This window comes from Leptonotus elevatus, chromosome 21, assembly GCF_054856555.1.
Source record: "Leptonotus elevatus isolate MCC_2025b chromosome 21, RoL_Lele_1.0, whole genome shotgun sequence".
In the NCBI taxonomy this organism is placed as follows: Eukaryota; Metazoa; Chordata; class Actinopteri; order Syngnathiformes; family Syngnathidae; genus Leptonotus; species Leptonotus elevatus.
The window spans coordinates 1,769,269-1,794,884 of NC_141259.1; the positions used below are offsets into that span (position 1 = coordinate 1,769,269).

The 25,616-nt window shown below is 40.6% G+C and overlaps 2 protein-coding genes across 3 annotated transcripts in view; both read left to right on the plus strand.

The window, feature by feature from the left end:
• The window catches only part of bmp6 (bone morphogenetic protein 6), a 71,023-nt gene that overhangs the window by 4,346 nt on the left and 41,061 nt on the right, over nucleotides 1-25,616 (plus strand). The gene's annotated exons all lie outside the window — the stretch shown is intronic.
• Nucleotides 21,839-25,616, plus strand: part of LOC147155545 (uncharacterized) — a 14,024-nt gene continuing 10,246 nt past the window's right edge. Inside the window, exons 1-4 of one of the 2 annotated variants that reach the window (XM_086066246.1) lie at nucleotides 21,839-23,605; nucleotides 24,211-24,354; nucleotides 24,446-24,592; nucleotides 24,983-25,043. In XM_086066246.1, coding sequence (XP_085922372.1) covers nucleotides 24,558-24,592; nucleotides 24,983-25,043 — 96 coding nt within the window. In that variant the 5' untranslated portion in view covers nucleotides 21,839-23,605; nucleotides 24,211-24,354; nucleotides 24,446-24,557. Of the gene's footprint in view, nucleotides 24,355-24,445; nucleotides 24,593-24,982; nucleotides 25,044-25,616 lie in introns of both variants that reach the window. The other variant, XM_086066247.1, reaches the window with a different exon arrangement.

Sequence of the window (25,616 nt, forward strand, 5' to 3'; positions counted from 1 at the left end):
AATATATTTCCCTGCCAGTACATATTCTTGGAGGTCCGGATGAAAGGGTCTCGGGGTCCGGACCTGGACCACGGTTTGCCATTTGGTGACCCGTGGTATAAGAGATCGGCCAGCACGAAGCCTTTTCCCCAGTGTTTTAAACAGGTTTGTGAATAATGATTAAACTTAGCTATATTGTACTAATCACTGCAAAACGGAAACAGATACAAATATATTTTTTTTTGATGAAATAAGAGACTTTAATCTTTCTTTTGGTAGGTTTAATGTTTTTATAGCAATAAAACACAATATTCTGTGGGCCTTGCAAAATCAGTAAAAATCCAGTAAAACAGCCGGGAGCGAACTGGGTTGCTTCAGTGAAAATGGCTGGGAGTGAATGAGTTAAAACCGCGATGGATAACGTCATGCAGATGTCTTTCCCGCTTGTAACTTTCTACGGTCAGTAAAATACATTATATTCATATTAGGGATGTTCGATACCACTTTTTTTTAGACCGAATGATACTCAAATCTTCAGTACTCACCGATACCGATACCAAGTGCCGATACCACTAGTACTTATGGTACACAAAATAAAAATAAAAAAACAAAACAATGACAGATTTTTTTTAAAGACCAATTATAGCAAAAAAATTGCTTAAAATTAATGGCAATTATATTCTTTCAATTTGCTCATAAAAGTAATTTTGCATAGAGCATACAAAATGAAAAAAAACCCTCAGAGGTTGTGGGTTCGATCCTATGCCATTGTTACCACGTCAAAGTGTCCTTGAGTAAGACACTGAACCCCCCGTTGCTCCTGATGCTGCGTCATCAGTAGGTGAATGAGCAGTCGAATGTAAAGTAATTTGAAGGCCTTATAAGGTGGAAAAGCGCTATTGCGCATTTTCGCCATAGAGACAGAAAACAATTTGAAAACGCTGCGAAGAAATCAGTGTATTCAAATTAGGCTTGTTTAGTGAATAGCAGCGCAAGATGGCCACCCGCCAAGCATACAAGTACAGTATTTCAGACCAGGATTCCTCGCAAATAGTGCATGTGCAGAACTCAAACCAAAGTTCCGTTCGCAATATGTTTTTATATGACTTAATATTCAGGTTAGAAAGGGGGTAACCGAGGAGTCTTTTTTATTAGCATATTCATGTTTTTGCACATTTAAATGACCTCTCACAACCCAAACATTACCAATACTCAGGTTTTGAAAGGGTTGATTGCATGTAATTGTTGTCATTGCTCCAATGTCTGTATTCTTTGCTACTTCTTGTGTATCATTGAAATAAACATTTCAGTCAATACAACAGAACAACTCACTGAAGTCACTCATTGTGTAACATTATATGCAGAAAGGTACGATGGGCACCAGTGAAAGTAGGCCTGCCAGGTAAATATTATCAATTGTTGTTTAAAAAAAAAAAAAAATTAAATTCTAGTTCCTAAATGGGACTAGTGATAAATTAGGCCCAGATGTGTGAAGCACAGTCTGCCTCACTGTTGAAAGGTCCCGGATTTTAATCTCGGTTTAGGCCACAACGACCATGAAAAACAAACACAATCCGTCATTGCTCACCCAATTATAAAACATAGTGACATACTGCGGAACAAATATATGAAGCCACGGCGAGGGTCTATAATAGCCGGCAGAGGAAAATGTGCTATTTCTATCAGGTCTGGTTTTTGCTGCTGAGCTGTTACCTTGTGGTTACGACAAGCCAAGGATGCACAGAACCTGCTTTGGTTTCATGGGTCAGAGAAAAGGAACTCCAAATATTGTCCTGATGTCATTTACGTTTAACTGTGATGAGTTCACTCCGCCATTCAGGACGCTTGGCAGCGACACAACCTGGAGTGGAGTGTGGAACACGAATTAGTGGAATAAAGAAAACTTGAAAGCTTCAGTGGGGAGCGTCTTTATAAATGCAGTATGGCCTCTCGTGTTCAACACTGCCACTGGAATTCTCTTCCACTCCTCCTTGACGACATCAGGGAGTTTGCGAATATTCGAGACCTTGCGCTCTTCCACCTTCCATTTGAGGATACCACAGAGATAGATGTTCAATAGGGGTTAGGTCTGGAGATATGCTTGGCAGATCAGATCAAATCAGAGGATGGAAACAAGGGGAACTAAATTCCCAAATATGTGCCAGCTTTAGACAGAACATGGTAAGGCGCCATGTTTGGCATAATCATTGTTGTATGCAGACTTTTAGTGATGACAAAGTGCCAGTATAGTGTCACCTGCTACCAGGGGCACAGTTGAATTGTGTCAGCAGCTTCTGTCACCATTGAAAGTTATATTTGAGTAAGCCGGGTGTGCTCAAAATGGATCGCCTTAACACTTTGGTAGGACTGCAAAGACTATCAACAGCAGATAGCCACTAACTACTGACACCAGTGAACTGGTGCTATATTATACAATTGTAACCAATGACAGCGTGATTAATAAGAGATGTTTTTTTCTCTTTAGTGTGTTGAATTAGTAATTGAATTAGTAATTAGAATTAATAATTGAAGATGATTTGGAATGGTGTTGTGTTGATGTTGGTGACATCAGTATATAATGGCAAGATAAGGTAGGATAGCAACTTGAATCTGGGATTCTGCCCGACAGTGACGATGTGCAGCTTGTTGTTCTTGAATATATACTAACTCTCCGTTTTCCCCCCCGTAAATAAAGCTGTAATATTAAGACAGAACTAGTGATAATTATACATCACATTATCATGGCAGTGAAAAGACAAAGATGGCGGCCTTCATAAGTGAGAAGATGCAATGTTTTAAATGTATTTTTTAATATAAAAAATAGTCAGTATGTAAATAAGCCTTGCTCCAATTGCATCGCTGTTCCCCATAAGTTGATGTGGCCATCATGTCTGTTGATTGTGTTGACTCCGCTGAAATTGAGCAGACCTTCGGTGGAATTGTGGCTGGTCACGGTGCACTCTGAGGCGGCCACATTTGCGCCGGAGGAAATTTTTTTCATCCTCCACATCCATGCTGACACCCAGCAAAAAAAAAATCCACGGCTGGCTCTCTGGTATGCTCAGATTTATTTAATTATTTTCACCTTTATGGTAATGCTGCATGATTTTGCAGCTATGATTGACCAATATATAAGGGTGGCTCTGTCACTTAAAACCTAACAATGTATTTGTAGCATGTGGAAAAGCTTACATTGATGAAGCCAATCTCCATGGAATGTGCCTGAACACAGCACAATGCTGGTTGTGAAATGTGACTGTCATTGAGAATCGAAGGCAGTGAAAAAGCACAATTTCATCACTTCTATTGTTGTTCTAGAAAAGCACAACAGTGAGAAGTGTTTACTGGCTGAACCAGAAGTTCTTAAGGCCCAGTACTGGATAAGTGTTAAGTTCAACCTTTACATTTACAGCCAGTAAAAGAATAGTGTAAAACCATACAGTTCAGGGAGATATAGTAGCCTACTATTATTTTAGTAAATTTTGTATGTGAGAAGTGTCTGGGAAAAGACGCCTGTGGCGGGCTTCCAATGATCCACTTCACACCAGCCAAGGCAGCAGGCCAAGTCTCTCTGAAAAAGAGGCTCTAATGATGACCACGGCCCACTATGATAGGCTTCATGCCAAGGCAGCAGGCAAAGTGTCCTGTAGGAAGAGGCTAGGACTTGGTGATGACCACAACAGATAAGAAAACACTTTGAGTCGGCCACAGCAGCATTGAAATATGGTCTCCAATACTGAGGGGAGAACAATGCACTGTTTCAGCTATTGTACGGTCCCCACAATACACATAAATCAGACACTGTGTGTGTGTGTGGGGGGGGGGGGGGGTGAGAGAGAGAGAGAGAGAGAGAGAATTTTGTGCAACACATTTCAGTTGCAACAAACCCTCTTACCAAAGTCAAAAAGCAAGACTGCCATTGCCCTATCTTACCAACATTTAATGGTAAACAAGCCAGGAAGCTTTGAAGGAGATCAAGCAGGTCAGACAGCCTCACTGAGTGCTGTGAAGCTTTCCCCGTCTTATGAAGCTTGGCTGCATATCTCCGCGTCTAAGCTCACGTAAAGCACTTCCACCGTAGTTGTGTCCCAAAGCTGCGCCATAATCAAATAATGAGTTGGCTTCCATCAAAGAGTCAATTGTATAATGCAGAAAAGCAGCTTTGGAAATTGTTAAAGAAATCGTCTTGTAACACTTCCTGTAAAAAGTCCTAAAACTAGAACAGAAGACCACCCGTCACGTCATTTTAATTTAACGTAAACAGTATTAGTCAGAGGTTAAACGAAGAATGTAAGACTTTGAGGAAATGAAAGCTCTTGGCAAAGTCCTTTTTAGATCAGTGGGAGAAAAAATGCATTAATGAACAATAAGCTGCTGTTTGTTTTAGTCTGTTTACGTCATTAGATTTTTGTCGTTACAGGTTGAGTCGATGTTTGATTAATGGCTAGACATAAGGTATACTGTACAAATAATTCTAATCCTGTGCCATTTTTGTTTGGGTTGTTCTGGTTCTCAGGATTGCTTCTAAAACACTCGATCACATAGAAATAAACAGTCATGAGTTCAGCTTTAGCGAATAGCTAGCAAGTGGGACTGTTTTTGCCAAAATTTAGTAGACTTTTGAAAATAAACTGTCCCTGTAATTACTACAAAAGTACACGTTTTATTTATTTATAGGAGTTATGCAATAAGATACAAGCTCTGTGTACTTTGGGAAAATGTGGCGTTTTCATGTTCAAGTTTTTGGGCTGTGTTATGATCTGGTGTTACCTCAGTTACCTTGTACTAATTACTGTATTGATTACTTACTTAAAATATCAATCCGATGCTTTATTATTATTATTATTAAAAAAGTAATTGAGTTACTTTAACTTAGTTTACTGATTTCTTGCTTTAAAATGTAACTTAGTTACTTTATTGATAATTTGCTTTAAAGTAACTACATTACTTTACTGATAACGTGCTTTAAAAAGTAACTGAGTTAGATTACAAGTTACTTTCATTGTTACATTTAGTAGATATTAACCACCCCGCTTAACATAAAAAATACACTGGTATCTGACACAACTTTAAAGTACTGGCTGCTCTATGTATTTTGAAAACACAAGGTTCTGCTTTGTGCTGTTGATGGACACGTGAGCCTTGATGCGCTTACTCACTCCCTCAGAAATGAATGTTAATCTGAATACTCCACTATGTTTCCCTTGTAATCTGTGACGATTAACTACAAGACAACATTCCATTTTGACAACAAAGTCTCACACCAAGCCATTTCATTCCCCCACCCACGCAAATGCCCACCCACCCTGATACTATCTCCCCCTCTCACGCCATAACTCTCCAACTTAACAAGATGCCAGTTGTGATTGGGCCTCTTGTGTTTTTCTTCTCGCCGTGCCATCTTCTTTTGGACATTCCATCTTGGAGTGATAGCGCCATGAGACGGAGGAGTGAGACATGAGCTGATGTGTAACACACTCCCGGCCGCTAACAATCGATTGAACAAAGCTGATAACCTCAGCGGAAGATCTGATTAGGGCCCGCTGCAACCATTTATCACCCCGTATGTGCAGGCATGGAGGAATTTGCCCTGCGCTGCAAAGCTTCACTTTCCCGTCATACATCTTTACTTTTTATCTCCATTTACCTCTCGTATTTTCTTCGCAGTACTTTATCACCCAGCATGCTTTACTTTGATGACCAACACCTGCTACTACACGCTGCGCAACATTAAACGGCTCATCAACAACATTTCGAAATGACAACCTCCTCTGGGTACATACAGCGTATGATGTATTAGATTTTGGCCGCTCAGCTTTCATTGGAGAGATGGATGTTACAAATAGTGTCTTGAAGGCGTTTTCTCCGATCTGGTCTGCTCTGGCAGGAACAAGCATTTATTTTATTTTTTTTACACAAGCGCAAAGTATTTATTTTTGGCAATGATCAGTGAGACATTTTCAGTCTCAGTGCATGTTTACCTTTATTTTGTAATACTTCTCAACGATTCGTTTTATACCATGTCCAGAGCAGCTGCGATTATTCAGGTCATATGCGTTCACCTCATATAAGTGCAACAGTTTGTATGCGTAAAAAGAGGATGCAAAGCGTGTGTATTTTAACGTATGCCTCCAGCCTAAAGCACTGTTGTAAAGATTTTGCATAAAAGTAGGAGAGATGAAAAATCTGTATTTTGATTAGGGGTGTCAAAATTAATGCGTTAAATTTGATGTTATTAGATTAGATTAACCTTTATTGTCATTGTGCCAAACAAGTTTTACTTCTATCTGTCCCCTTTCATTTATTTTACTTTACTTCATTTTAATTTCAATATTGCTTTATATTGTTTTTTTTCTTTTACAAACGAATGAAATAAATTGAATTGAACTGAATTGAAAAAGTAACAATGAAACTATCCCACCCTCAATGCAAAAATAAAAATGTGCAAACATGGGGAAATTCCAGTCACAATGAGCAGACACGTCCACGCCAAAATTTAACGGATGTTAAAATTAGTGTGTTCATTTTTAGTTAATTTAAAGCCACTAATTCTTTTAACGCGTGATTAATGACCCTTACTTGGATAGCCTGTACTGGGGAAATTCCAGTCGCAAGACAGCAGACACGTCCACGTCAAAATTTAGCAGTAATTAATGTAATAATAATGCATATATTTATGGAGACTGGAGTCAAGTTGTATTTTACAATTTTAAAAATGTGCAGAATTTCACAAATTACTTGTTAAAGATTAGATTGTTCTTAATATGAACAGAAAAATGCACTGAGCTGTCCCCAATGTCTTACAAATGCAATTATGCCATCTAGTGGCATAAAAATGTCCAACACAAATCAATATCACACTCGTTTTTTTACAGTACAGTACATGTACAGTACTTATGAAATGACTTTATCAATGACTAAAAGATGCAGCCATATTTCTATTAATTTAAATTTGTTTCCCCTTTCATGTTAACAAGAGAATGAAAACTTTTTTTGAATTGTTCTCCTGACCTGGCCTGTTGTGTTGAAAGCATTTGTCCCTGTTTGGCAAATATTTTATAGTATGCCTCACCAGAAATTTGCACCCACAGATCTGGCAAGATATTACGTTCGCTGGGTTCTGCGTCAAAGGCAAATGTAGACTTACAGGTCTGCAGCACCAGTTATGTGGGATCTCTGCGTACGAATGTGTGGTCGTTATATATTATTCTGCACTGAATCAACATTGAGGCTGCAGTTGGAAATCACCACAGAGCACATCTCAGTGAAGCAGATTGTGAACAATGGAGAACAATGGGAATTTTTTTTTTTGGCCTGCTACATGACAAAACTTGTAGTTGATGTAATTCTTCCTCTTGTAGCTAATCAGGACAAGAGATACACCTGTTATAGATTGAGCTGACCCCCTCGTTCCACATCTTTTTCACCTTACCAAGACCTTTTAAGCAATTCTATGCATCCTAAGTAGTGAGAACAGTTTGGAGAAAGCCCCATTTTGGTCCTCTGTGCATCGGGAATTAAATCCATAAGTGCATGCTAATTTTAATTTGGTGTGCAAGAACAACTTTTTGCTTTTTGAAGTGGTATTCCAAGGTAAAATGTGTATGTTTGGAATTCGTAGCCTGCTCTGATGTTAAAACCGCATGTTAACCTGTGAACCATTGAACCTGCTCCTCGACGGCGTGGCCTTGTGTGTCGAGTCAACGTCATCCATTATCGTCATGATACCCACCGTAAGCAACAACCAAGAGGCCCATTGTGGTAATGGAGCTGAGCATTGGTGTTCAGAAATTAGGTAATCATGGCAAACATTCCGTCGCATTCTTATGTGAAGCCTGAGAGGACTGGCAGGATGTATTGTACAAGTGGACGGAGTGTGTTCCAAGACAATGCTTACTTAGGTGCACGGATGTGTGTTTGTTGGTGGATTTATGGATATTTATGTGTGCATAAATGTATGACACTAAGGAGAGAACTAATGTCATGACTTGGCAATAAATCCAGTTTTTTTATGAATGACGTGTTGATATTATTAGTGGTCCTTCAGAGGCCATATTTTACTCTTTTTTTTTTTTTTGGTAAACAATTTTTTTTTTTTATGAAATATGTGTGGTGGATGGTGTGATTTGGAATAGTTTGAATCAGTCAAGAAATGTGGACATAAGAACAATTTTATTGTTAACCGTATGGTCATTAAATTCTTAGAATGTGTAAAATATTTTGACATTGGAATGGTTTGGTTCATCAAGAAATATTGGAGGAGGAGGGATTTATATAAAATATATCTAATCTCTGGAAATTTAATTTGAGAAAATATGAATTCTGGAAATGTGTAAAACATTTTTGAGTTGGTTACCCGTTGTACCTGACATTTTGTAACACCATTAGACAAATGCAGACGGTGCGTTGCCTTTGTGTGATTATCCAATCAGTTTTGGACTGGCAGAATTCAAGCACGTCATCCACTGGTCCGTCTAAAAAGGACATGCCTGAAACAACAAGTGTCACTGCGTAGTGAGAAAAAGGCTTAGAGCTCTTGACCCTCTCTAAGCTCATTTTCGACCTCACCGCCACTGACAAATTTACGAGCCCTCCGTTGACCCCCTAGTTGGGCTTTCCAAACGCGATACGGGCAGGAAAACTGTCAGAATCGGACAGTTGTTGGAAGGAAGGCAATAGAAGAAGGGATGAGACATTTCCAATAAGAGCATTCAGAGTTATTTCTCATGTACACAGATTGTCTTTACATACTGTATGTAAATCATGTGTTGAATTTTACTTTCCGTCTTTTGCAATCAAGTGCCAACCCATGTTTGAGTTGCGCTTACAATGTGAGCATTTGAGGAGAAACATGCTTTGCTTTTCCTGTTAGAACCTTTCCACTCTGGTCATCATCTAATTGACCCATTTTCCATTTTCAATATACAGTATTTGGATTGTTAGTTTCTGTCACATTTCAACATACACTTTTACATCATAGTGTTTCATTTAGATTCTAAAGGGGGGGAAAAAGTAGATAAATGCCACTTAGACTTTTTACAGTTTGACAGATGGAAGCCTTAATGCAGGGTTTCCTCAACTTGTTCAGCTCAAAAACCCAAAATTAGAAATGTGGTTCATCCCTCAGGCACAAAATGACTAAAATACATCATGTACGGTATTTATATAGCAGCAATATACGTATTACTGTGTATACATTAATGTGCTTTCTCATGAGCATTACAAAAATTGATTTTCAAAAAACAAATACAGTATACTACTTTTTTACAGACCGATACCAGTACGAGCATTCAACTCTTGAATAGTCACAGACACCATGCACCGATACCAAGTACCAATACCACTAGTTTTTTTAAATGCATAAAATTTCCCCCCAAAATAATGAGATTATTTTAAAGAAAGATCTGTGTATCCCAATACAGCAATTTCCTTACAAATGCATGAAATAAATGGAAATATTAAATTTGTCTAATTTCTAGTTACAAATCATAAAATGGCCACGCGCTTATTTGCCTCGTTAACGTCGTCAAGCTGCGGTGCTAATAATAGAATGGTGCAGTTTACGCCCCTCGCAGACGCTAATTACAGCACTTATACATACTACGTTATATTTGTAATGTGGCTTTTTCGTTTCCCTTTAGGTTTTATAATAGAGAATTCATAATCGAGATTAATGACGAAGGGAGAATGTGAAACAGGAAACGATGAGCCTTGCAAATTAAAAGCATGGATTTCAAAACAAGATATAATTAAACAGCACACACTAAACAGCTTGAGGAATTCTTAACATGGTAGATATTACTAAATTACTTGAAACACTATTGTATTGAATTTAATTCTTTGCACTTCACTCTATTCCTTAAAAATAAGTTGTACGACCACATATTTTGATTGTGACTTTTTTCCCCTGGCCACTGGATTATTTGTTTCATCCTATTTATCAATAAATAAATAAAAACATTTTATTGTGTGCTATGCAAAATGACTTTCTGAGCAAATTGAAAAAATATAATTGCCATTAATTTCATTCAATTTTAAGGAAATTTGCTGTAGTTGGGTTATACTGTATATAACATTTAAAAATATATATCTGTCATTGTTTTTTGGGGAAATTTAATGTATCATAAGTACTAATGGTATCGGCACTTGGTATCGGTATTGGTGAATACTGAAGATTTCAGTATTGGTATCGGTCTAAAAAAATGTGGTATCGAACATCCCTACTTTTTATAGTTCACGGTGGAGAGTTGAGGGGAGGGGGGTCGTGGGGCAAATATTTTTTTTCTTCTGGTGAGGTGTAAAAAAATTATAATTGAGAAGCGCTGGGTTTATGCAAAAGCTGCAAAAAAAAGAGGAGTTCAAAACATTCAGAAAGATCAATACAAATCATCTTAAGAACAATTTATTATACATTGGATAACATATAATTCACACAATTCCAATTTGTTTTTCACATTGGTGGATGTCATCTTAGCCACACTGGTTGTTTGCATCCGGTTACCAATGCTGTTTTTAGAGCATCGCCTGTGTGTAAAACTAGCGGTTTGGCTTATATGTAAGCCTCCACTATCGACCGACTCATCAGTGGATCAAGAGCTCTTGCTTGTAAGCTTCTGAAATGCTCTGCGCTTACCTCACAACAGAGATGTGCGCCGACGTCACGTTAGGCCGCCTTTATGACAGAGAGAGTGGCGGGGAAAAAAGCAGACAAAGGGGTGAGGGTCGGGTGATGTTACATGAAAGAGGGGGGAGAAAAAGTGCTGGGAATGGCAGAGAAAATGAGATGTTAACAGCAGTGGTGTAGTGCTCCCTGGAAAAGTGGGTATACAGTACTCAAAATTTTACTTACTGGTACCGGTACTTGCTTCTAAAAAAACACCCTGTTTTAAAAACAGTGACATGTAAGAAAATGTTGTTATTTGTAATTACGCACAATAATACAATACGACAATACAATACTATAATACTTTACGTTACTGTTTACAGTAGGCTATACAATAACTTGGCAAAAGTTATTTAGACCTAAAAATAAGAGGGGGAAAGCTTCATAGACACTGAGATAATCTCTGGTCTGGGCATTTATTACAGTTTCATTCATCAAACATTACAGTCTAGCATAAAAGTGTTTGCAAACTGGGTTGATTATACAATTGCTGAAACAATTACACAGGTTCCCTACATTATCCTAATCCAGCTAGTTTAGGTCTAATTAGATCATTTAAATTGCTAATGTTAGGATAACATTACATTTCAGAATGTAAGCCTAGCCTAAACGCACAGTTTAACGACAATGTATTGGCGACAAAATCCTCCTCTGTCAGTCACATTGCTGCCAGTAGTTTAAAACAATGATTTATTTGGAAACGACTTTAAAACTTACCTGTGAATGATGTTTTCGTAGTATGTACAGTATGTTGTTTGGATACATGCCGTCACTCACCGTTTATTTACTTCCGCCTCGCTCACAATTACTATCATTGCGCAGGAGACGGAATGACCTGTCAATCAACTGGAGTGGTATTGGCATTTGGCACCTCACGTATTAGCAATAAAGTCCTCGGCATGACCTGCCCATTTCATTCTCCGATTGGCGCATCAGTCCTCATGTCTTTAATTAACCAATAAGGCAGCGAGTGCAGGCCAGCCGGTGAGATGCAGCGGAGGGTGGGTCATGACCACTGATTTATATATTACTGGATAGTCGATAGCAGAGCCGATCCAGCAATATATACATACCAGTGGTCATGACTGAATGGTGCGCAAAAACTGAGCATTCAGGAGGATTCAGAAGTAGGTAGACGCAAAATTGAGGATTTAGAAGTGGGTTCACGTAAACTTGACTAATAAAGAAGTGGGTATATGCCGTAAACCAGCGTAGTTCCCGGACTACACCACTGGTTCACAGAGACAAAAAATAGTAATTCGACCTCGTGACTGTGGAATGCAAAGCCACTGATTTTTGGACTTCTCCTTTGGAAACAGCTGCTTTCCCCTTTTTCAAAGATATTTTTCCTTATTTATCAGATCCCACGGGAGGGATCCATCTCCCGGCCCTGACGCCGGCTTCCTCCTTCAAATCTGGGAGCACTCCGGCCCAGGCCAGACATATGCATATACTCACACACACACACTCACACGCCTACACACCTGCTGCCCAAGCGCAGACGTTAGTAATCTATCACCAGAGCAGGCCTCTTTACTACTTTTACCGCTTCACACCAATAGAATAACACTTGCAAAAGTTGCTATGGGATGCAGGTCGACCTCAGATATTGAAAAAGTAATTGGTGCCTTGATCAAACTGTCACCATCATAAAATCAAAGTGTAAAAAGTTAAACACTGTCAGGATTTGCCTGCAAAAGGTCCTTTGGCTTGTTTTCATGGCATTGTTTTGAAAGCTACTTCAGACATTTCGGGCCTTTTCATGCCGAGTGCAAGTCTAGCGCAGTTTAACGGTGTGCATGTTTTATACACAGACTTCTTTTTTTTTTGCAGACACACGCAGTATTGCAATGGTAGCTGTGGTCTGATTTCTTCTGTTAGTGTACTATCTAGTGGCCGCATGGCATATGCTATTTGTCTGCTTAAAAAACACTCACTGACTTAGTGTTTTTTTTCAAGACAATATAACGCATTGAGCTTCTTCAAAACCCTTACCCATGGATTATTGTTGAAGCACTATCTGTAAGTGACTTTTAAGTCACTATTACATGTGTAATGTAGATGTATGTGTAAACTATATTGTCATTAGTGTTTGTTTACCTTGAGTGCTAATCGCTAGCACGCAAGTTGACTTCATGGAGCAATGTGTTGAAGTATCGTCTGTAAGTGTAAGTGTTTTTTTAAGACACTATCACGTGTAATGTAGATATAATGATGTACGAACTAAATGGTAGATTAGGTGCTAATCGCTAGCGCGCTAATGCTTATTGGAATTGCTAACCATTCAGCATGGGCTAATTTTGTTGGCGTTTAATAATGCATATGTAGCCTATAGATGATACTAAAAAATGGGGGCAAATTTTTTTTTAAACATTTTTGGGGGCAATTACTCGATTAATTGATAGAATAGTCAATAGTATAATTTATTTTAAAAAGCCTCGATAGTGAGAGTACTAGTGGGTACCGGTCTACGAAATTAGGGCCCTTCATGTGGCCCTCTATGGGCAAGGAAGGGTATTTGTTTATTTATTTATTTCAATTTAAAATTGACACCATGACAGCATTGTAAACTGGTGGTTAACCTGTCTGCCTCACAGTTTTGAGGTTCTGGGTTTGAATCCCTTTCTTCTCCGTGTGCTTGCATGGGTTTGATCCTGCTTTCCAAAAACAAACATGTGAAGTGAAGACCAAGTTGTCTATAGGTGTGAGTGTGAAATTTTCATAGCCAATCAGCAATACAGGTGATAATAATAATGGAAAAAAATAGTTTCCATAAAACATCAGAAAAGAAGATGACACTTTTTAATTCAATAAACATTTTTTTTTACAAGATGATGTTACAACTGTACGGTTCCTCTTGAACTTTAACAAGTGACTGTTGCATAAGATGGCACTGGAGCTAAGTTTTGTTTAAAAAAAAAAAAGCCCAAAAAAAGCAAAACTTGCAGTTAATCTTTTGATGCTTCTTGAGCTGAATTCTTGGGAAGTATGCTGCGGTCTTACAGTTGGAACAATGAGGTTTCATCCAACTTTACAATGTTACTCACTTATCAGTCGGTTCCAGAATATCAATGAAGAAACACTGGCTTATACGTGATTAAACAAGCTTCAGGAACAGGACAAATAACTCGTGTTTTTTCCATTTTTAAAAGCTGTGGTATTTAGATGAGAGTCGTTGTTTTTGGAGTGTTTTGAGTTCCAAGTCAATGCTGGGCTCAGGTGTCATATAAATCACTAAGCAAAAAAGGGCATCCAGGACAGAAAATCTTGCAGGAGGAAACTCCACAATCTTGTGATGCATTTTTTAATAGAATATTCTCGTGCTGTTATACGTCCATCTGTCCGTTCCGTTCCGTTCCGTCTTCAATTCCGCTTATCCGGGGTCGGGTCGCGGGGGCAGCAGCTTTAGCAGGGAAGCCCAGACTTCCCTCTCCCTAGCCACTTCAGCCAGCTCCTCCGATGGGATCCCAAGGCGTTCCCAGGCCAGCCGTGAGACGTAGTCTCTCCAGCGTGTCCTGGGTCGTCCCCGGGGCCTCCTACCGGTAGGACATGCCCGGAACACCTCCCCAGGGAGGCGCCCAGGAGGCATCCGAACCAGATGCCCCAGCCACCTCAACTGGTTCCTCTCAACGTGGAGGAGTAGCGGCTCGACGCTGAGTCCCTCCCGAATGACCGAGCTTCTCACCCTATCTCTAAGGGAGAGCCCGGCTACCCTGCGGAGGAAACTCATTTCGGCCGCTTGTATCCGGGATCTCGTTCTTTCGGTCACGACCCACAGCTCGTGACCATAGGTGAGGACAGGAACGTAGATCGACCGGTAAATCGAGAGCTTTGCCTTTAGGCTCAGCTCCTTCTTCACCACAACGGACCGATACAGCGTCCGCATCACTGCAGACGCTGCACCGATCCGTCTGTCGATCTCCCGCTCTAACCTACCCTCACTCGTGAACAAGACCCCAAGATACTTGAACTCCTCCACTTGGGGCAGGACCTCATCCCCGACCCGCAGAGAGCACTCCACCCTTTTCCGACTGAGGACCATGGTCTCGGATTTGGAGGTGCTGATCCTCATCCCAACCGCTTCACACTCGGCTGCAAACCGCTCCAGCGAGAGCTGGAGATCACGGCTTGAAGAAGCCAGCAGCACCACATCATCTGCAAAAAGCAGAGATGCAATGTTGAGGCCACCAAACCGTACCCCCTCGACACTCCGGCTGCGCCTAGAAATTCTGTCCATAAAAATTACGAACAGAATCGGTGACAAAGGGCAACCTTGGCGGAGTCCGACCCTCACAGGAAACGAATTCGACTTACTGCCGGCAATGCGGACCAAACTCTGACATCGGTCGTACAGGGACCGAATAGCCCGTATCAGGGGGCCCGGTACCCCATACTCCCGAAGCACCCCCCACAGGACTCCCCGAGGGACACGGTCAAACGCCTTCTCCAAGTCCACAAAACACATGTGGACTGGTTGGGCGAACTCCCACGCACCCTCAAGGATCCTGCTGAGGGTGTAGAGCTGGTCCACTGTTCCACGGCCGGGACGAAAACCACACTGCTCCTCCTGAATCCGAGATTCAACTTCCCGACGGATCCTCCTCTGCAGCACCCCCGAATAGACCTTACCTGGGAGGCTGAGGAGTGTGATCCCTCTAAAGTTGGAACACACCCTCCGGTCCCCCTTCTTAAAAAGAGGAACCACCACCCCGGTCTGCCAATCCAGAGGCACTGTCCCTGATGTCCACGCGATGTTGTAGAGACGTGTCAACCACGACAGCCCCACTACATCCAGAGCCTTTAGGAACTCCGGCCGAACCTCATCCACCCCCGAGGCCCTGCCACCGAGAAGCTTTCCAACCACTTCAGTGATTTCGACCCCAGAGATAGGGGGGCCCACCTCAGAGTCCCCAGACCCTGCTTCCTCAAAGGAAGGCGTGTTGGTGGAATTGAGGAGGTCTTCGAAGTATTCTCCCCACCGATTCACGACGTCCCAAGTCGAGGTCAACAGCACCCCATCTCCACTATACACAGTGTTAATGGCGCACTGCTTTCCCCTCCTGAGACGCCGGATGGTGGACCAGAATTTCCTCGAAGCCGTCCGGAAGTCGTTCTCCATGGCCTCACCGAACTCCTCCCATGTCCGAGTTTTTGCCTCAGCGACCACCGAAGCCGCATTCCGCTTGGCCAGCCGGTACCTGTCAGCAGCCTCCGGAGTCCCACAGGCCAAAAAGGCCCAATAGGACTCCTTCTTCAGCTTGACGGCATCCCTTACCGCTGGTGTCCACCAGCGGGTTCGAGGATTGCCGCCCCGACAGGCACCAACCACCTTACGGCCACAGCTCCGATCGGCCGCTTCAACAATGGAAGCACGGAACATGGTCCATTCGGACTCAACGTCCCCCGCCTCCCCCGGGACAACGGAGAAGCTCTGCCGGAGGTGGGCGTTGAAACTCTTTCTGACAGGGGATTCTGCCAGACGTTCCCAGCAGACCCTCACAATACGTTTGGGCCTGCCTGGTCGGACCAGCATCTTACCCCGCCATCGGAGCCAACACACCACCAGGTGGTGATCAGTTGACAGCTCCGCCCCTCTCTTAACCCGAGTGTCCAACACATACGGCCGCAAATCCGATGACACGACTACAAAGTCGATCATCGAACTGCGGCCTAGGGTGTCCTGGTGCCAAGTGCACATGTGGACACCCTTGTGCTTGAACATGGTGTTCGTTATGGTCAGTCCGTGACGAGCACAGAAGTCCAACAACAAAACACCGCTCGGGTTTCGATCGGGGGGGGCCGTTCCTCCCAATCACGTCCCTCCAGGTCTCACTGTCATTACCCACGTGAGCGTTGAAGTCCCCCAGCAGAACGAGGGAGTCCCCGGGGGGAGCGCTCTCCAGCACACCCTCCAAGGACTCCAGAAAGGGTGGGTACTCTGAGCTGTTGTTCGGTGCATAAGCACAAACAACAGTCAGGACCCGTCCCCCCACCCGTAGGCGGAGGGAGGCTACCCTCTCGTTCACCGGGGTAAACCCCAACGCACAGGCGCGCAGCCGGGGGGCAATGAGTATGCCCACACCTGCTCTGCGCCTCTCACCGTGGGCAACTCCAGAGTGGAAGAGGGTCCAGCCCCTCTCGAGAGGATTGGTACCAGAACCCAAGCCGTGTGTGGAGGTGAGTCCGACTATATCTAGTCGGAACTTCTCAGCCTCGCACACCAGCTCGGGCTCCTTCCCTGTCAGAGAGGTGACATTCCATGTCCCCAGAACTAGCTTCAGTAGCCGAGGGTCGGACCGCCAAGGCCCCCGCCTTTGGCTGCCACCCAGCTCACTGCGCACCCGACCCCTTTGGCCCCTTCCACCGGTGGTGAGCCCATGGGAGGGGGGACCCACGTTGCCTTTTCGGGCTGTGCCCGGCCGGGCCCCATGGGTGTAGGCCCGGCCACCAGACGCTCGCCTTCGAGCCCCACCTCCAGGCCTAGCTCCAGAGGGGGGCCCCGGTGACCCGCGTCCGGGCAAGGGAAACGAAAATCCAAAGTTTGTATTCATCATTGGGGTCTTTCGAGCCATGCTTTGTCTGGTCCCTCACCTAGGACCTGTTTGCCATGGGTGGCCCTACCAGGGGCATGAAGCCCCGGACAACATAGCTCCCAGGTTCATTGGGACACGCAAACCCCTCCACCACGATAAGGTGATGACTCACGGAGGTCCATCTGTCCGTTACATTCAAAATTATTTAAAATTCTGATTGTATTGTTGAATTTAAAATGGTACATTCTTGCAAACATGTTGGCTTCCTGACCATGCTAGTGTTTTCCCAAAGACCAACAAATCATGACTGCCGTGACTGCTTGTAAGCAATGCATTACATAAGAGCGCATTGTGTTGGAAGACAAATGTTTTGGGTTTTGCTGTTGTTGTTGTCATACCAGTCAGTGTATTTTATTTTATTTTATTTTATTTATTTAATGCAATGCCACAATCGCTGGAATGCTGAGCCTGTTTCAAAAGAGGACAGGATGTTGGAGAAGGCACAAAATTGGACCCTGCACAAATATTGCTTTTTCTCATCTGAGTCTTTAGAATGTTGGAAATGAAATGAATAAGAATTGCAGAGATCTTGAAGACAGTCGCAGTAAAGCAACATGTATATGAACTTCTGTCTTATTGATGAAGTGCTTTCTTAAAGGTTGCTGATCCCTATTCTGTTTACAGCAAAGCTCAGAACGAGTTAATTTGGTTTATTATTAACTGTCCCCAAGTTCACATACATGTTTTGTGGCTATGAAATCTACTTACTTCTGAACAAATTGTCCCTCCCTTTTCCGAAATGATGACTATGCCCCTGTTTTTTTCTGTATGAACTTTACATTATTTACCCTACACTTGCGTTTGTTTTCGCCACAATGCCCCCACAATCCCAAAACATGCAAGCACTACAGTTGTGATGTTTTCTATTAATTATTTACTGTCGACATGCATTTCCTCACATCCCTTATTCCCGAAAAATAGCGATAGAAGAGATGGAATCGCTTCTCCTCCTGACACACAGGTATGACATGTACCGCAAACAGGAGACGAGCTGGAGACTGCAAAAGTGAGCTGTTGATAGCACAACAGCGCAAGAAGCCAAATCTGAGATATCCATCTGCTCGCAAAGGCCTATTATCCACCTACTGTCAAGAGCTGCAGACATTAAGCCACACATGTTGTGACAGTAAACGTGTGCTCTGATCGCTATCGTCATCTGTTTATCAACTCGCGTGGAATGCAGCATAGAAGTGACGACAGACACTTCATTGGGAACCTGTGCCAAATCTGATCACATCCATTATAAAATCTAAATAGTGAATTCTGGCCTGTTTACGGCTTCTTCTTCTTCTTCTTCTTTTTTTTTTTTTAGGGACAAACTGTTAGAATCAACTTTCTGTATGATCCAGTGGAATTCTATACCAACACAAACTACAACAACTCCAATAATAAAAACAATAATATATTGATATGGGCGCGATATTTGTCAACAGTCAGACATCCGTTCGTCATCTTCAATCTATCATTGTTATTTTACCCGTGCTTCCGCCATTGCTAAATTACAGACACTATTTTAGGACGTCAGTAAATTTCCATCATTGTCATTACCATGGCGAATCTTTTTTTTTTTAAATAAACAAACTGAATTAAGTAATGAGTCCAGTTCAAATTAAGTATTAAAAATGAGATATTCTTACATTTTGAAATTCTGGTGTTCTTCTTTGTATCGTTCTACTTTCTGCGTGGCTTTCCCTATATATATTTTCTATATTCTCCCAGGCTATAGGAGGCAGTGAAGAGTGTCTATGGCATATGAAAAACACTTCACTTCAATAGAAGTAGAAAATAACTTTATTTTATTTTATTTTTTTCAATTCACTACAACAAGAATAGTTTGGGGTGAACAGTCTACATACTGGTACATTTAAATGGAAACAAAGAATCAGGAAGTACACAACACTGTTGTTTACAACAGCTTTTGTTCATCCGCGCTACAGTGTTACATAGTTACTTAATTATGCCATGATATAATAACTTGAACGGCTAATGGTGCCGTAGGAAGAAGTGAAGCCACCAGCGGCCATCTTACGTTGCCACTTGCTAAACAAACCTAACTTGAATACATTGATTTCTCTGTGGCGTTTTCACATTAAATTCTCTCTCTACGGCAAAAATGCCGCAGTGTGCGTACAGTTGTACCAATAAATACAAAACAGGAGTCCATCAATTGGTACTGACCCTGTTATTGACGATTACGTTGGTGGATGAGAACCACTTCCGTGCTTTTTCCGTCAATTTATGAAGTTTCCCCTCAATCTTCAATCGCCAACTAAACATACGTCAGTCACTGATAGATTGACAGACTTGACAGTGCCCACCTTTGGTAAAATTATTGAGACAACTCTTATTAAGATACCATTAAGTATACAGTACAGTTGTTAAGTGATAGTTTGTGAGAAGGACGCAGGTATAATGATGAGTTATTTAATTGCCGAAACACAGTAGGTTAGTTGGCTGGCGGCGATGAGTCTTGGTCGTATGGCTCTAGCACACCCTTGTACAACCACAAACAAGTTAACACACACACACACACATAGGTGGCGGGACTAAGGGTTCTACTGACCTGACAATGCAAAGTGTGAAATGTGATAATATGGACAAAGCAATAACAGAGGTTATTTAGTACGGTTGTAAGAATGTGCCATTATACAAAGTCAGGTCTTACATTTGCAACATTGTTAAGCCATTTTAACCAAAATATCCCAATTTTACATCTCAAGTTAGCAATGACTCTCTCTATAAAATACTAGACAACAACAATTCGTTTACTTATGGTTTCTTCAAATATTTCCTGCTCAAAGTCTTCTTACCTGCTACCAACAAAATTCTCATTAAACTCCCCTACAAAGCCCCATATATAATACGAACCCCCAAAATTATCCTTTAAAAGCAGTTTTTTTTTTCTTTGCACTTGTGTTTAGTATGTTCCCCTGATTTGCTGGCATCCTTTATTACACTGGCCACCTTTCTTATATTAATATAATATAAATATATAATGTGCTGAGTCCATAAATTACCATTCGGCTCTAGTTTTTGAGATATTCATGTTTTTGACAATTAATTGATTATTGATAATTCCTGTGGGTATATCAAAAATTATTGTCATTTATTCTTTAATAAAAGTGAAACAAGCTTTTTGTTTATTGCTGATATTGCCAATTTTTTTCTGAAATTTTACTTGATTTTTCACATGAAAAATGATTTGTATACAAAATGCTCCGTCGTGGATAGCATGAACAATTGTTGCTGCTGTGGGCTTCTCTAATTTTGCCCACCGTGTACACGCAAATTTTTTTTTGAAACGAGACACTTTTTTCTACACACATTTTAAACATTAGACATTAAATATCATGTTGGAATGAAACTATGCAGTTTTCTACAAACTCTAGGTATCAGTAAATGTCTATAATTCTTTTTTTTTTTTAATATGTCGAAAAAATTATTATATTATTGGCTACGGATGGAACGACAATATCATGATATCGCGATATTAAAGTTGTCACAATATCATTATCATCATTTCACGAATAACGATAGCACATCTGTTAAAAAGATAAGGTTGTATTCCAGTTGTGCAGTTGTAGTGCCCTCTGGTGGTTAGTTTTTTAGTGCAGTTAAATTTTAATTGGGAATGTTTTGGCCACTGTGGCGGTTATCTCTCATATAAAGCAGTCTTATCACCTGATCAGCAAATGAAAAAGAAAAAAAACTTTTTTGGGCAATATCTAAAGTTTTTACACAGTATTGTGAGTTTTTTATATCGCCAACCTCCCCACATTATTGTGAGGTTCATTTATCGTATCGTGTTGTTTGGATATCATTACATCCCTATTATGGACGGGATTTTACGCTACGTGGTTTTGAATTTATGAAATAGAATTTTGATTTTGGAAGTTTCCCAGTATGTTGCCTTCATTTTCATAAATTTCCCCCGAAATCAGATAAAGTACTTAATGGCACTTCCCCGGCCTTATAGTAAGGCACGTGGTGTCTATTTTTACTTGAATTTGAGTGAGAAAATACATGTCTTGAAAAGTTGCAACCAATCCACGCAAATGAGCTAAAGGACCTTCTCCAGACATTACCTGATGTATTTTAATCTGATTTGAGCCCCCAAATGTTAAACACCAAGCACATTTTAGTCTTATTCCAAACAAACCAGCTCAATACATAAAACACATCAGCTCCTGTCAAGTGCAGGAATGCTACCACAGAAGAGACAGCCCACACCTGCTGGCTTAGCGGTAAATGTCAACACTTTTCATGCTCCAGCGGCTACCATTTCATTGCAACACTGACATTCACATTTAAGCAATTATTGCAGATTGTTACTTTTCAAGTGTCCTGCCTAAAGAGCACTTAACCCAGCTGTCTGTCACTTCAATTCACTATATTGCACATGCAGTTTAAAGCTCTTTTCTGTTTGCTTTTGGGGCTCGCCAGTCTACAAATGGTTTGACCTCATTGCCTCATATCCTCGCTATGGACGAATTATCCTGCCTGGACCCCGATTCTCGCATCACTGACCTCTGGGCCTGTGTGTGTGTGTGTGTGTGTCTGTGTGTGTGCGTCCAAAACCGCCCACACTCTTGCTTGTGTGTGTGTGTGTGTGTGTGTGTGTGTGTGTGTGTGTGTGTGTGTGTGTGTGTGTTTGCCTTTGTGTATTATGAGGACATGTCACCTGAATACACGCAACACTGCGAGGACATTTTGAATTATGAGGACACAGCCCATGTCCTCATAATTCATTCAATGCAGAAGTGCTTCTAGGGCTGTAGAAGGCTTAAATCCAAAGTTTTAGCCAATGTCCTTGTAAACCATAATTACATGAATTTGTGTATTTTTGTGTATTTGATGACGCCCCCTGTAGGAAGGTCCTTGTAATGCACCACTTCATGAATTATTCACACCAGTGTATATTTCACAGCATTTGATTGGCTGACCGTCACCTGTCCCCACAATTACGCACATGTCCCCATAATTCCGTTTTTTCTCAAAATGCTGTGTATTGTGAATGTTTGTCTGTAGACGCAGAGCCTTTTTTTTTTTTGCAGCCACCAATTCCTAAGTAGATAAATTAAATAATGAAATACACTATGACATTTAATTATATATTTCAGCATTTAATTCTTGCAGTGGTTGTTTATTTGAAAATATACAATGGTTAACAGCTGTTTATCACATCACTTTGAACAGCTGGAGGCAGAGACAGAGAAACTGTCAGTGCCGTATATTGATTCATCATTTAACATCCCATCCTGCCTTTACAATGTAACATCTTTCTGTACACCAGTGGCCAAATGTTTTGAGAATGACATTGATTTTCTAAAAATCTCCAGTGCTGACTTATTATTATTGTTTTTTTATGATGGCAATTTGCATGTACTCCAGAATGTTATAGTGATTAGATGAATTGCAAAGTCCCTATTTGCCATGAAAATTAAAGTAATTTCCTTTAGTGACCTTACAAACTTTAAGTGAAGAAGGCTTCAGGGCACCCAAGAAAATCCAGCAAATGCCAGGACTATCTCCCAAAGTTGATTCAGCTGCGGGATAAGGACATCACCACCAGTGTAGAGCTTGCTCAGGAATGGCAGTAAGCAGGTATGAGTGCATCTACACCCATGGTGAGGGAGTAAGACTTTTGGAGGATGGCCTGGTGTGACCAGTGAAAAGGGGATTCCATAAATACAGACCAAAATAAGAAAAAGAGAGTTATTGTCTCTGATTAACCCCCTTTCCAAATGTTTGGGGCATCCGGAAAAATGCTTGTCTGGAGAAGAAAAGGTGAGCGCTACCATCAGTCCTGCTTCATGCCAAAAGGAAAGCATCATGTGACCATTCATTTGCAGGGTTGCTTCTCAGCCAAGGAATTGGGCTCGCTCACAATTTTGCCAAAAAACACATGCATCCATTACTAAAGTATAGTACTAAAACATCCTCGGACAGCAACTGTATGACAGCAGCAAGGTTATTTTATTTACTAAAGCAAAAAAACATTTTCGTTAATGAAAAAAAAGCCTTTTTAAAAAACTGAAACTGAAATCACATTTTATGATTACAAAATGATCTATAATTCTAGCAATAATATCCTTTGTTTTCGTCTGTGGTAATTCATTTAATATATGAGCCTTTGGGGTTCATTTTAAATGTGATCTATTTTTTTTTATTGACACTGTAAATCATAGAACAATAGCCACTCTTATCAACAAAGTTCATAATCCAACGACTGAACCAATTTGTTGATTTGAACGGGATTTATTATATTGCCCTGAGTACGGAAGTGACGTCATCTAGCAGCCCCGATAGAGAACCGCCCCCGGCTCTATTTACTTCACGAGATGTGATGGCGTGTAGCTGTGCTAATGAGGTAGGTTTGAAGCTCGAATTTTTCCTGTTGTTGTTGGTCGCTTGTGTACATTGCTCCCTCTTTCGCGAAAATGATTTATAATGCAAGTCCAGTGTAAGTGCAGCTAAGCTTACGTTAGCATACCTAACCATCTGTTGATTATGATGGATGCAGCTAATTATTTAGAATTGCTACGCTTCTGTTAGCGACGGTTAGCATAGCAGAGCTAACCGTCTGTTGAGTAAGATGAATGCTAATTGCAATTTTTAAGAGGAAAGCAATAACAGGCTGGTTTTTGATGTGAAAATATACAATGGCTTAGTATTACCAGTACAGTATAAATGAAGTATTGGTAAATTGCTGCATTTGTGTTTACTTAAATTTGTTCTTTCAATAGAAATATTTCAGTAAAGTCTGTTAGTGTTCATTACATTTAATTTATGCAAATATTTAGCAGAGCTGTGCTATCCACTGTATTTTATTTTCGTTGGCACATTTACTGCACACTGCACAGGCTATTATGGTACACTGTGACTTTCAGTGTACCATAATTACCATACCATAAACTTCAAGACATCTGCACCAAGTTACCTATCAAACTGATTGAAACTCATTTTTTTCTATAGCTTTAGATCATTATCTTCAGTGAGACATGTCAGTCATGAGGCCACAGAGGGCAAAAGTTAAACCCAAAGAAGAGGTAGCATACTTTTCATCCTTAGGTAAAGACAAGAATGGCTTCACCATAAAATATATTAATTAATTCAAAGGTGAGTATTGGTAAAATATTCTTTAGTATGGGTCTAGTTTTCATTATTGTTATAATGAAATATTTCTGTTGTATCCTTTTTTCTTTGTAAGGTCGAGGAGTGTTCAGTTCCTGCTCCTTTCAGAAGAGAGACTTTCCTACTGAATATCGAGGAGAAGTTCTAAGCAAACAGGAACGTGAAATCATGATGCCCGGAAGGTTTTCATGTTTGAATTTCGCTACAATGGAAAAACACTATGGTATGTTTATATGGTGTGTTGTCACACTTAATTTTGTTTTTTTGGGGGGATATCGTGCAAGGTTTGACAAAACATAAAAGATTAATTAAAACTCAAAAGCAAAAGTACATTCTTGTCTCAATATAATTTTTTTATTTTTTTATTTCATTTTTTACAATATTGTGACTTGTTTTTTTATTTTACTTTTACAGTTATCGTGAGTATCGCTAACCTCACAATATCATGTTAATTATCATATCGTGATTTCTTATGACATTTGGATATTGTGTCATACATGTGACATACTAGAATTACTGGTCGCACATTCATGATTACATGAAATTATATTATAGCAGTCTAGTCTTAGTAAGAATTTAATTGTATTGGTATTTTTCTATTCATCTGCCCCAGGTTTCCACTGAAGCACAACCTGATGAAGACACAGCTATCAGACTGCGCCAAAGTTGACCAGGTGACTAGATTTCTTTTTGAATGTTGTTGAAATCAGTTTTCCGAAGCAAGACATTAGTGGAGGGTGGAGATACTAGGGCTGCACAATATGTGGAAAATATCTTGCCGCACGAATGACTCATGCAATATGTGTATTGCAAAGACGTGCAACAAATGAATATTGGATTAATTGTATACTTTAGTCTGAGGCTAAGCGATATGGCCAAAAAATAAAATAAAAAGTATTTTAAACCAACCATCCAGCATTCTGCCACCACTTGTGCAAAATTACAACTCACAATAACATCTGGATGTAACAGAACATAACAACAGCTTTTAATAATCCAGAAGACAAAATACATTTCACGATTTAGCAAATTTTCAACGATTCAATTTAAATTTAATTTATTCAATTAATTTGATTTATTGCCAGGCCCTACTTGAGTCTGAATTTGACCAATCAGAGATAACATTAATTGCGCATCGCCATACAAGAGAATTGTATCGAGGAGCATTACTAACAAAAAATAACTTATTTGGATAAGACTAGATCACAATGAGCATGATTATTTTTCTGCACGTACGTGTATTTCTT